This window comes from Centrocercus urophasianus, unplaced genomic scaffold (genome assembly GCF_019232065.1).
Source record: "Centrocercus urophasianus isolate 14NV4802_14NV808 unplaced genomic scaffold, USGS_Curo_1.0 seq_38, whole genome shotgun sequence".
Classification (NCBI taxonomy): domain Eukaryota; kingdom Metazoa; phylum Chordata; class Aves; order Galliformes; family Phasianidae; genus Centrocercus; species Centrocercus urophasianus.
This window is the reverse complement of record NW_024884955.1, coordinates 1,523,914-1,536,456: the sequence shown is the minus strand read 5'-3', so window position 1 is coordinate 1,536,456 and position 12,543 is coordinate 1,523,914. Positions and strand designations below refer to the sequence as shown.

At 48.0% G+C, this 12,543-nt stretch overlaps 1 protein-coding gene across 4 annotated transcripts in view; it reads right to left on the bottom strand.

Moving 5' to 3' along the window:
- Positions 1 to 507: 507 nt before the first annotated feature.
- Positions 508 to 12,543, bottom strand: part of LOC122167613 (peroxidasin homolog) — a 42,352-nt gene continuing 30,316 nt past the window's right edge. The window contains exons 14-23 of one of the 4 annotated variants that reach the window (XR_006171059.1): positions 12,031 to 12,187; positions 10,620 to 10,728; positions 9,645 to 9,802; positions 6,437 to 7,940; positions 5,777 to 5,911; positions 5,089 to 5,297; positions 4,327 to 4,441; positions 3,871 to 3,964; positions 2,867 to 3,443; positions 508 to 2,054 (exon numbers count right to left, since the gene is read on the bottom strand). Coding sequence is in view for 3 of the 4 variants with exons in the window: in XM_042832315.1 (XP_042688249.1) it covers positions 3,348 to 3,443; positions 3,871 to 3,964; positions 4,327 to 4,441; positions 5,089 to 5,297; positions 5,777 to 5,911; positions 6,437 to 7,940; positions 9,645 to 9,802; positions 10,620 to 10,728; positions 12,031 to 12,187 (2,577 nt within the window). In the remaining variant the exon portion in view is untranslated. The other 3 variants (XM_042832315.1, XM_042832314.1, XM_042832316.1) reach the window with 3 other exon arrangements.

Here is a 12,543-nt window from a genome sequence, read left to right as displayed (position 1 = left end):
CGCCATATCTTCTCTTGCTCACAGCCTTGCTGATGGGGGCATGAACTGATGTTTAATTTTTGCATGTTTTTCCCACCTCAGCCCGGGGAGAGGAACGGAAGATGGAGCTCAGGGTTTGCAACACATGGGGAGCAAAGGGGCAGCTGTCCCAGTGACAAGGCTGCACCAAGGCTGCACATGCTCTGTGGGGAAGCAGAAGCCCTGCTCACTTATGCATTTACAGAAATTATCTGATTAGATCAAGCACCAACCATTTATGTCTTGCTGCTTTGAATGGGGACTTGGTAAACTTGTGGTTTGCAGGAGACTGGAGACTGATTTACCTTTATTGACCTCTGCCAGATTGGATTCTCTGGTGGTACAAGCAAGAGACAAGTGCAGCTGATAGAGAACACGCAAGGCTTTGGACCTTGATTTGCACCTAAATGAAAGAGTACTTCAACGTGACAAACATCCCCGAGGACTAAATGCTGCCTCTGAGCTTACCAGACATGCATAACACACACTCATCACTGCAGCCTCTGTCTGCACAGGACATGCACACACAGCTCAGAGTCCCACGCCAGGAAATTGCTGAGAAATCACAACCTTTTTCTCCTATTTTGTTTTATTTTCCTATTAAGTTCCAGGAGCATCTCTGTTGCTTTGAATCCCCTTGGTACTATCACACATCTAAAAAAAGGAGGAGAAGATGAGGGAAAGCACATTCATAAAAGATGTGGGTCCTTGCACTGGGGAAGGCAGGTGGGAGGACACAGGAAAAGTGAAAAAGATAAGGCACAGCTATCAAACAGATCAAGTATCTTCTCTCAGCCCCTGTGCTTGGCTTACACAGATGGATTAAGAACCAATCTGCCCACAGATAGGTGGCTGTGGTGGATGCACAGGGACCTCAGTTCTAGCACCACTAAAAAGCACCTCCAAAGAGCAAGGAAACCAGAAGACCAGCTCAGGAGAGCTGGTTGCACAGTCGTGGTTTCGTTGCAGAGCACCTAGGAGCAATAAACACAAGCAGCACTTCGCATTCATCAGTGTGTCAAATACTGCACATCGTGTTCTCCAGTACTAATTGACAGAAACCAGCAGCTCCCCCTCACTAATGAGAGTGCCCATTACATCTAATTATCAGAGGTTCTGTTGCAGGTCCTGCTACATTTACACTCAAAACACATCTTCCAGTGAAGAGCCATTGGGAGTTTAAAAAAAAAAAAAAAAAAAAGGAAGAGAAACATAAATCCAATTAAACCTCAGAAGGGCAGAACCCTGGAGAATGCAGTTAGTATTGAAGAAAATGTTTCTGAGCACCAGGCAAGCAATGGGAGGTCACTCATAGGGTCACAGCACTGAGGATGTGCCACCCATTACCAATCAGGTGGCAAAGCACAGCAGCAGGCCTCAGCATGGTGGGCTGCCACAGCTTGTCCTGAAGCACCCAAGCAACTGCAAGACCTCCCCAGGCTCTGGATCCAGCTCACTGCTGCAGGCATGGACCCAGCCCAGCCCACACAATGCTTTCCAGGGCCCTCAGGTTCCTTTTGGTTTTTCTGTTAGCATTAGAGTATCTCATGCTTGTTCAATTTTCCTTTTTTCAAACCACATACAGATTTTTCCAGATGTTTCCTGGCTTGAAGATAGTGCATCTGAGAGAGGTTTTGTCTCGTAATGAATTCTTTCAGTTAACATTTCAGACCAGGGGTAGGAAGATGATGTCAAAGATGGATGAAAAGAGGAGAAGGGCACAATGGTGAATCTAAGGCAGCTTCAGTTATCCTCCATTTCTTGAGGACTGGTGGAAGGAAGTGGCATCTTGGCACCATCTAGCAGGACAGTGTGGTGGTGGCAGAGCCCATCCCTAGAGGTTGACAAGGGCTGGAACAGTGCAGGGGCTGAGGGGCTGCAGTGCAGGGCTCAATACAGGCAGAAGGACAGATGTTCTGGGACAAGAGGTGGCACAGGAGGTGGCAGGGTGTCATGGGGGCTCATGGGTTGCTTGGAGCCTCTGAAGAATGGGTTGGACTGGCTGACGGTGAGCAAGAGCACAGATCACCAGACACCTGGAACAGCACAAAAAAGAGAAAAAAAACTTTGTGAGAGGCAGAGATCACCATTTGTATTGTGCCTGAGGCACGTGTGATTGCAGCACAAGAACAGCAATAATCCTTTACAATGACAAATAGATCTGGGGGACCCTGTAAAACCCCTACAGCGCTCTTCAAGGATCTGCAAATGATGTCAAAGAAAAGCCAATTCGTGTGGGTAGCAGTGCAGCCTATGGCTGTCAAATTTCTGAACAGGATCGGTATTCAAGTGGAAAATGTGCAGAAACCCACATATCAAATCAGGCTGGAAAATGGCATGGGCGGTCTACAAGCTTCTCCTTTTTCCACAGAGATTATCAGCACAGATCAGCCTTGGTGTGCCCTCCCCATTAATCTAACTTCCAGTGGATGCTTCTTCTAGCACAGACTGCCTGGCAGGGCAGTGCTTCTGCATAACTCCTCTTGTCCATGAAGTAGTAATTTGCAACACGTAAAAACTATCAACCACCTCCTCCAGACTGGCAGGTTCCAGCGAGTTGTTCAAGGCTGCAGGGATATCCATGGAAGTGGCAGGAAGGGAACTCAGCCTGTGCTCACTGTGACTCTGAACACAGGGAACCAGAGGTCTTGCAGATTTCTGCCACTGCTGCAGTGCTTATACTGACTTGAGAAATACAACAGCCTCGCTCCCTTGGCTGGAGTCGAGCAAACATAGGACTGATGCTTTCAGCACAGAGGTGCAAAGTGACTCAGTTGTCAAGGGGGAAATCTCTGTCAATATGTAAGCAAATAATGGATTGCTCCATGTGCCAAGATGTCCTCGTTACCTTGAGGAGGAACCAGTCCATCTGCTCCATCACTGCACTTCTTACTCTCTCTCCCCACAGAGGTCCTCTGGAGGCTGTTGGGTTTGGTGTTGTGGCATTAAGTGTTGCTAGAAGAAAGCTACCCACATCCCTGGAGAATAAACCTCAGACACCTCACCCAGTCCACATAAGTCCTATACTTATGTATTTCCCCATCTTTGCCAAACCAGTTCTTAAAAGACCTCCAGATATGGATATGCCACAAGATCCCCAGACAACTCATTCCGGTGAGTCACTAATCATTACTGTTAGAAATGGTGTCTAACCTGCTGCATTTAAGCCTATTACCTCGTCCAACTCATTACTGGATTGCTCCATTCCTTACTGCAAGTCTTTTCTGTATATGAAGGCTGCACAGCTGTCCCTCCACAAGCACTGAGCCACCTGCAGGACCCTAGCCCAGAACAAACACACTGACCTCATATACGAGGAGGCAATACGGTCAACTTTTTCTCCGTTTGTCCCCAGTCTTCTTCCCCTGTTCATACGTGCTGGTGTTCCTGTGGTGCCACCTCAGCTGGCTCTCTAGTACATGCACCTGGTGGGGATGAAAAGCAGATCTTAGTAGCGCCTTCACTATTGGCTAGAATCATAAAATCATTCGAGTTGGAAAAGACTTGCGAGATCAAGTCCAATCATCAACCTGATCTACCAAGTCCTACCACTAAACCACGTCTTCCAGAGCCTGTGCTCTTTAACTTGTCCCAAATACAAGAAAAAAAGTGCTAGCTCGAGTCACTTTCAGTCTCAAACTTGTGCTTCCCCTGCAGTTGTCGAGGTCTGAGCACAAAGAACTCATCTTCTCCCAGCTCTTTATGTGCTGTTAGTTTCCTGTGATCCTAGGCTACTCGCATCCAGCGGTTGCTCCTGGATCTGGAGGGCACAGAAACTACTCATAGCAAACAGCTAAGTCCTGCTCTCAGGCTGACTCCATGGAAGATGAATGTTGGGGCACACAGTTTTACCTGTTTCCGTAGGGAAGTGACTGCCTTCTCCAGTTCAGCCACAAGGGACTCAAGATTCTCTCTGGAAGAAGAGCTTGGAGAAGTCGCCTCATTTCTGGGGTGAGGGATGAAAAGGGAAAGGAATTACAGAAACGTTGACTTCCTGGATTAGAGAATGATTCTGCCTTCTCCAACATCAGCCTCCATATAACAAGATGGCTGCTGAAGGGCCCAACTACTGTTTTGTCTTCCAAGAGATGTCAGTTAAACAGCCACTCAGTGGTACCCTGATCTGCCCAAATATTTAAAAAGCAGAATCCTGTTCTCTGCTAAAGTGTTGGATAAATTTGACCAAACTCAGCATTTACTTAGTGAAACACTGCTGTGCAAAATGCCAGTGTTAAAGGCATGAATGGCCTGAGTAATTAAAAACTTTTCTTACACTTCTGAACAGAGGTTGAAAGTGTTAATATCCACCTGGGGGAGGCAGGCTTGTGCTTGGCAGGGTTTTCTTCAGGGTAGCTGAATCCAGGAGATCTCTTGCTTCGGAACCGCTGAGAAAGGGCCCTGAATTGCCCACGGGTTTGGCAATCTAGGGAAGGAAACAAACAATCGAGTCATTAAAGTTGGAAAAGACCTCTAAGATCCCCAGGTCCAACCCCAACCCTTCACCATGCCCATTAGCCATGTCTCTCAGTGCCACATCTCCACAGTTCTTGAACATCTCCATGGACAGTGACCCACCACTTCCCTGGGCAGCCTGTGCCAATACTTGACCAAGGAAAGGAAAGCCTGTGTTAGCACTTGTGTATAAAATAGAGCCATTTGGCTTAAAATGAAGCATGAGGAGGGCAGTGCTGCCCTCCTTCACCACTCAGCCTTTACACATCTCATACAGCAGAATGAAGGAGATTAATTGTGCATAGATTCTTATGTCTCATTGGGTGTTTGCAGCCAGAATATCACACAAAGTGACTATGGTAGGATCTTCAGTTTAATGCAGGAGCCTTGCAGACTCTCAAACACGTAAATTTAGTTATGGGGTCACCATGCCCACATCCTGCTCAGTCTCACTCCCTATGCACCAGCTGCCAGAGAGAGAAGCCCTGAACGGCCTTGATGGACCTTTGGCCAGATTCGATGCATTTAATTTCATGAAACCAGCTCCTGACCCTTCACATAAAAAGAGACGGCATGTGACAATGCCACCTCACAGCACTGGCACAGCCTGCTCCCTACCCTCGCAGCAGTCCTGCCAAAAGCGAAGGTCCACAGCAGGGATCTCCTCGCAGCCCACCATGCCCTGTGGGTACGATGCCACACGGAAGACGTCCCTCTGGAGCTGCTGGATGTGGTCGCTGTTGTCACAGATGACACGAGCGAGGGACGACTGTCTGAGCTGAGTCAGCTGCGCCGGCGTGAAGACTCCTGGGTTCTCATACCAAAACCTGCAGGGTGTCGTAATCACAGCATGAGAGAGGAAGATGGCAGATGAGATCCTCTACATCTGTATGGCAGCACCCAGAACCCCAAAGGAGCTTTTATTTTGCTATCAGGCAGCTGTGAACACAAAGTTCAGTTCTGTGAACCCAGGAATCCCTGTGAGCTGCAGAGTGCGACCGCTCGTACCTACAGCCCTGTGCAGGGGAATCTCAAGGCACTTGCACAAGGAGCAAATTGGGAATCACAAGGAAGCTGATATTCTCTTGAGTTCTGAGAACTCAAGAACTTTCTTAGTGGAAAGGGAAATGGTGTGTGCATGAATGCACACACTGAAAGTACCTGTGACAAGTCCTGAACAGAGGAGACCCTTCTTGCTATCGTAAGACAAAGAACAAACAAAAATGACAAGTTCTGTTCCTTCCTCGCTCCTCACAGGGAGCAAATCTCCCCAAACAGAATGTTGAGTTGACTTTGATGATAATACCTATCTCCATCCCTCAGCTTTCTGAACTGTGTTGTTAACAGGCACATCAGCGTTGGTCCAACTCTGGTTCCAGGGACAAGATCCTCTACCATCAGGGCTGGAAACAGGTCAATATTTTTGGTAGTTCCATATAAGCTGAAGGATAAATATACACATATATACGTAAAACAAAACAAAACAAAAAAACAAACAAACAAAAAAACCCCACAAACATTTAAAACTATCAAAATGTAAAGACAAAAAAATTGATCCTATTGTAGGCATGTGTACGACAGGAAGTAATCTAGGTCATATTTCTAATTTGGTGTTATCTAAAAGACACTGGGATAAAGGTCTGTCTTGGAAAGAGTAAGCTCATAGCAGCCAGTACGTACACTGCAGTTTAGTCTCTGGAAAACAGCTCCAAGGCTCAGTCTGCTCCCAGGCTACACCACAGCAGTGCCTGATGACATTTTGCTCACAAAGAGCCTGATCACTTGGAGAGACCTTATTTCTCCTACTCTATTCTCAAACCACAGCTACTAACATCCCAATATCTGTGGACAGCAATATCTGGTCATCTGATAGGAAGGTTATTTGACTGATGCTCTAGGAGGAGCAAAAGCTTTTCACTAGCTGATCTTCAGTGATTTTGATCCCTCTGAGTCCAGGCTACAGTACCTCCTGAGTTTTTCCCTGATCTCCAAGTTCTTTATCTCATTTCTGAGGTCCTCAAACTCCTGTGCAGACGAGAGGTTGCAGAAGACCCTGAAGTCGTTGTAAGGTGGAATGCCATGATCTCGTCCTCTCTGGATATTGATAGCAGCCAAGTCCAGGGAGACAGAGTGTGCCATGGAGAAGAGCTTCTCTGTCAGCTCCATGTTGAGGAGTTCTGAGGGGACCCGCATTTTCCCAGGAACCCCAAAGAGCCCACGGAGGAGTGGATCAATCCCACCCTCCTGCGTGATCCTGAAAGGGGAGAAGAAGGCCTTGTGCAGGGGGACGTGGCCCTGGCGGATGGGCTGGAAGGTTTCATTCAGCCGGTACAGGATGGGGTTGATCAAAGTGTGCCCAAAGCGGAAGGCGGCGGTGGCGAAAGCGTTGAGAATCCCCGCGTTGACGTTGGGGTCATAGCCTTTGTACTCACCCAGCATCTTCATCCCTGCTTCCCCAAGGACCTTGGGGAGCCAGTGGGTGTAGGTGATGTGCTGCATCTGGGCACCCACGATCTTCCGCGCCTCGTGGTACAGGAGGTCTCCGTCCCAGTGGGGATTGAGGACAGACAGCTCAGCAGCAATGCGGTTGTGCTCCCTGAACCACAGAGTGTGCATGGCCGTGAGCCCTAGCTGCTCGTTGGCACGGTGGTCTCCGGCCAGGAAGCATGGCACAGGACTCTCATTCTCATCCCTCATACATTCAGTGGGAGGCCCCACAGCAAATGGCAGGAGGTGCTTCCCTGAGCTGGGCACCATCCTCCCTCGCTTCAGCAATCCATTCTGGTTGCTCAAATCCCGCAGCTCACGTGATTCCTGCTCGGTGCTGCCATACACATTGGAGGCATCGATGTAGGAGGTCAAGTGATTGATCTGCTCCCTGGCGTAGACAGAGTTCATCAGCAGGGAGGTCATCCCACTGCCACACACGGGGCTGGAGCGCACAAAGAACATGCAGCGCCCATTCCTGACACGTGGGTCGTTGGCGGGGATCAGGACGGAGAAGCAGGGTGGGTCATTGCTGCATACCTGGCTGCAGGGTGCTCCATCTGAGAAGCGGGACATGCTGATGGCTGCCACTGTCTGGTCCATGTCGTGGTCCAGAAACTGGCCCCATTGCATGAGCATATGTGTGAACTGCTCGTCTGGGGTAATGGTCTCAGTCCCGACCATGGCGGTGGAGACAAGCCTGGGTAAGGGAAGGGGCAGGTCCCTGGCATCTTCTGCCAAGGAAAACCCCCGGGGGAGGTTAAATCCGTTCTGATAAGCAGGTTTGAGGAGCCTCTGGAAGGCGGTGAGAGAAGCGCCCCACATTGGGTGCTGCAGGTTGTTGCAGGAACCATCGTGGGTCCTGTATTTCTTGTGGAAGCAGATATCGGAGCAGTTGGGTGTGCGGCGGTGAGCAGAACAGCCGGACAGGTTGGCAATCATGTTCAGGTAGTGAGGTGACACCAAATCGTTGTAACGATAACCTGCAAATGGAACCAACAGCGCAGTGTCAGAGCCAGTCACTGTGCCATCTGGTTCCCACGTCAGGGTGCTGTTGGAAGCCTGCTTCTGGGATTCCCAGAACGGGCATGGGAGGACCATATCTTCGAGCTACATGTGATTTACAGAACATACGGAAGCATAAGATAATATCAGGCCCATAGAAAAGAAAAGAAAGGGAAAAGGATTTCATGAGAACCGTGCAAAGATGGAAATCAGAACTGCTGAGATTGGCAGACCAAACAGCAAGGTGGCTTGGTTCCCGTTCTGCAGTCAGCACTGGGATTATTTCACATCTCTCTGGATTAAATGCTGCAACCCTGAGCACCTCTGATCACCCAAACTACGTGACGAGCAGCAGGGAAGCTGCTGGTGACTCGGCGATGTGCTGAATAATGCTGCGGTGTATGCAGGAACAGGGAGAGACTGGCAGGGCAATGAGCCCAGACCTGACCTGCAGCTTGCAGGGAGATTCCCTGCAGCCTGGAGTGGATCCAGGCAGGCATAGAGTATTTACAGGCCCAAACGTACATGCCTGCTACACAATGACTAACACATATAGGTAGCAGTGTGCAGTGAAAGGAAATGTCCAAACACAGGAAGGCTACTGCGGGGCACTTAGATTTCTGCAGGGATCTGTGGGAAGGTTTGGGCTGGATATCAGAGAATGGTTCTGCACCAGAGAGTGGTGGGCATGAAACAGGCTCTCCAGGGCAGTGGTCAAAGCCCTGAGCTGCCCGAGATCAACAAGCATTTGGACACTGCTCTCAGGCACACAGTCTGATTTTTGGGTGGTCTTGTGCAGAGCCAGGGGTTGGACTCGACGATCCTTAGGGTGCCTTCTGAGGGTGTTCTACAATTCTGTGATCTCTGGCCAGCACAGCACCATGGTGTTCCACTTCTGTGGTGCTTGATATCTTGTCCTAAAAAGAGGAATCTGAGTGGCTGGGACATGTGGGAGTATGTAGCTAGGAGGTCAAAGTCCTAAAAGACCACATATGGCAAAAATCAGGAGTAAGATCCCCTTTCTCTGTTCAGAATCCAAACACACCAGAGTTTTCAGCATTTTGCTTGTTGCCACTTGGAAGGCAGGAAATCAGTTTGGATATTAAGAAAAATTCCGTATCTGAAACAGCAGTGATGCAGTGGCACAGATGCCCAGGGAGGTGGGGGGAGGTCACCGTCCCTGGAGGTGTTCCAGAGCTGTGGAGATGTGGCACTGAGGGATGAGGGCAGTGGGCACAGTGGGGTGTGCTGGGGTTGGACTTGAGGATCTTGGAGGTCTTTTCCAACCTTCGTGATTCTATGACCAAAACTCAGACCCACAGAGGCACTCTGATGCTCTGCCCCTCTCCGAAGCTGTGGGAGTTAGATGGGTGAATGTGGTGAATGTTCATAGGGATCATTAATGTCTGCATAGACAACCAGGAAATGTTTAGCAAAACTGAACTACTCTCCTGAGCGCTGAGCTGGTTCAGCAGCCACACAACCCTCTGGCTGTTATGACACCCATGAGATCTTAGATAGAACTGCAACTCAGACAACACATTTCTTACCATACCTATAACCGGTGGAGACATTTTGGCACAATATTGCACAAGACTTTTTACATTTTCTGCATGCCTACACCCTGTTATTTTAATTTCATTCTACCCATGCGGTTACGAAGGGAAATAAATCTCCCTTACCTGTGACGTTCATATCCACAATCAAACCTTGCTGCACGTGCTCCTGAATCAGCTGCAAAGTCCTTTCGAAGATCTCACCTGCCCTGGCTGTTTCAATGGTGTAAGGATCCCGTGGGTAGCGGAAGAGGGCCAGCAGGTCGTTGGGTGTCTTGGGGCGTCTGTCCCAAGGAATTAGAAGGGATAGAAGAACATCAAAATAAACACACAGCGCTCAGAGCAACGGGACCCTGCAGGAATCAGGTTCTCAGCCTGCCTTGGTGCTTGACCTCAAAACCAGAACGCGTAAAGGTAGCTAACCCACATTTTACAAGTGATTAAAGACAGGATATTTTTCCCCAGGAAAGTAAACATATTTAATCTTCTTGGTATCTGCATGTTTTGGTGTTTTGCTTTTTTTTTTTCTGTAGCCATTTATCTTTCAGTCACCAAAACCCAGAGGTTTGGGGCTTAATACAAACTGTTTATTGTTTCAATAAAAAACATATTTTGGAACGGAAATGGAAGGAGTTTTCATTCTCTTAGATGACATTTCTCATTGAGGAAATGCTAAGAATTGTATCAGCATTTCACTTCCCTTGCACAAAGTCAATTGCACTCACAAAATGACTATGCTGACTGAATGATCTTTTAGGTCTTTTCCAACCGTGGTGATCCTATGATTCTATGATTTTTTTCTGTGTACTGTCTCTGGAGCCAACCCCAGTTGACAAAATGCATGCAGTAGATGTATGTAATGTAAGAAGAGCCATTAATATACCAGTGCTTTCCAGGATTCCAAACACCTTCCTGTTATGAAATCCTAGCACATCCTTCCATCTACATGGCACAGCTTCAACCTTCAATACCCTGGACAATCCAGTAGCTTTCATTTGCGGATGGTCAATGACAAAACGAGATTTCAGAAAGATTCATTCAGTGCCTCTGGTCCCCATCTCTCACAATGAGATGTGAGATCCTGGCCCTTCACGCATTTACCTGCTGAACAGCTCAGTGCGTGTTGAATTGATGGCATGGTCCACACTGCTGATGGCTTCCTGCAGGGATGTGGCTACAAATGTGTCACCACTCCGGCCGACGTCCGTGGCTTTCCAAAGCAGAAAGAGAGAATAAATACTGTGCATTTACTTGGATATTAATTTGTCTTCCAAGCTGAAGAAAATTTGTCTGAGGACTGGCCCCAAAGTAACTCTACTGCAGGTCAAATTGCATTGCCGTTGGTAATTCAACCGCTGTTAAACTTTGGTGTCTTTTTTCTAACAGATATTCTAAAGAAGAAATTACGTTAAATTCTCATTTTAAATTTAATTAATTAAGAAGAAAAAGAGGTGATGTTTCCAGGAGATGGCTGTGCAACACGCATTCAGAATCTGTTCCTGTACAGCTTCTCAAATGAACGCCTGCTTTGGTTGGTGGTTAAACTGGAAAAAGAAAATGTACAAATCTCAGTGGGTGAACTGAAAATAATGCTTTTATTTCCCGCAAAGGACATTTCTAGAATTCATGACATTCATCTGAAGGCATCACTTAAATGTTAATTTTCTATTTGTGGGACACTTCAAATTCAACTCGTTAGTGTTAGCACATCAACACCACCATTTTAAAACAAAAACGAATGCTGTTGCCTGAATACCTTCAGAAGTAAATGATAAATTCCTAAAAAATGTATTTTTCTTTTTGAGGCAGGGCCTTTCTCACAGCGAAGCAAACCAGTCTTTATTTGAGCACTGGCCTATGCAGCAGGCAGCTGGGAAATGAGGGACAAACCAAGAATAAATCACAGAAATTATCTCGGGAATAATTTCAAGTAAGAAAGAGATTTCAGATTATTTTCAGCCCCCTGCATACAGTCCCTGAAAATGATATTAATTTCACCTAATAAGCTGCTCACTATTCCTGCTGGTAATTCCTACGTGCTCGAGTAAAGGTCTCTACTCAGATTGTTAACCTCATTGTTCGCCTTTGCATTTTTGCCCCTCATCAGTTCTTCCTTTCCCTCTATGAGGCACAATGCCACACTTGACCTCTGCTTTGACCAGCAGAGGAGTGCTGCTCTTCTTCATTCATTCCACTTTCCCTAATGCACAGAGCAGTTGCTTGAAAAGCAGAGGCTTATTGCTCAGTCCCTGGGGACAGAGGGAATGTTTTAAGCCCCTGCTTTGCACTAACAGTGCAGTGCTGTTCTCCCTCTCCCTTCCCCGTGTGTGAGACTGGGGTCAGACGTGGGAGCGTGCTGGCACATGCTAAGAAGGTTCTCCCCTTCGTGCTTGTGAGCAACCTGTCTGCAAAGCTAAAGAAGTGAGTTTTCATCCAAAGTACAACCATCAACACTACATAATCCTTGTTTTGCCTAAGGGCAAAAAGGAGCACCAGGAGGAGGTAACACTACCGGTGATGGTGAGCTGCATGGCGCTGGAGGTGAAGCCAAAGGGGTTCCGTGCTATGCATTCGTATCTGCCCTGGTCAGCCACACCAAGATCCTGGATGGAGAGAGTCCCATCCTGGCTCACGTGGAACTTGCCGCTCTCTGTGATCTGAATCCCCTCCTGTTCAAAAAGACAGAAATGGTGTCAGCGTTGGGAAAGCTCCCCTGCATCCCAGCCTTCAGCGAACTGGATGCAATGAGCCAATGTGGCCACCAGGTGTTAGCACTGCTCTTCGAAAGAAAGAAAGCAGAAAGCCAACCGAGGACAGCTGCTGCTGCCTGGAGCCACTGCGAGGACAGCAGGACAGCGTGCTCGGCTCCTGAGCGTGCTCTGCCTCCAGCACTCACTGCAGGACATGGGTGCTGCACCCATTGCACTGCACTCTGCACAGATGGGCTGGCATAGAAGTTCTGTGCTGCAGGAATAAGTCTAAATAACTGTGGGGGTAGCCTGGAACCGAGGGGTTTTTTTCTGGC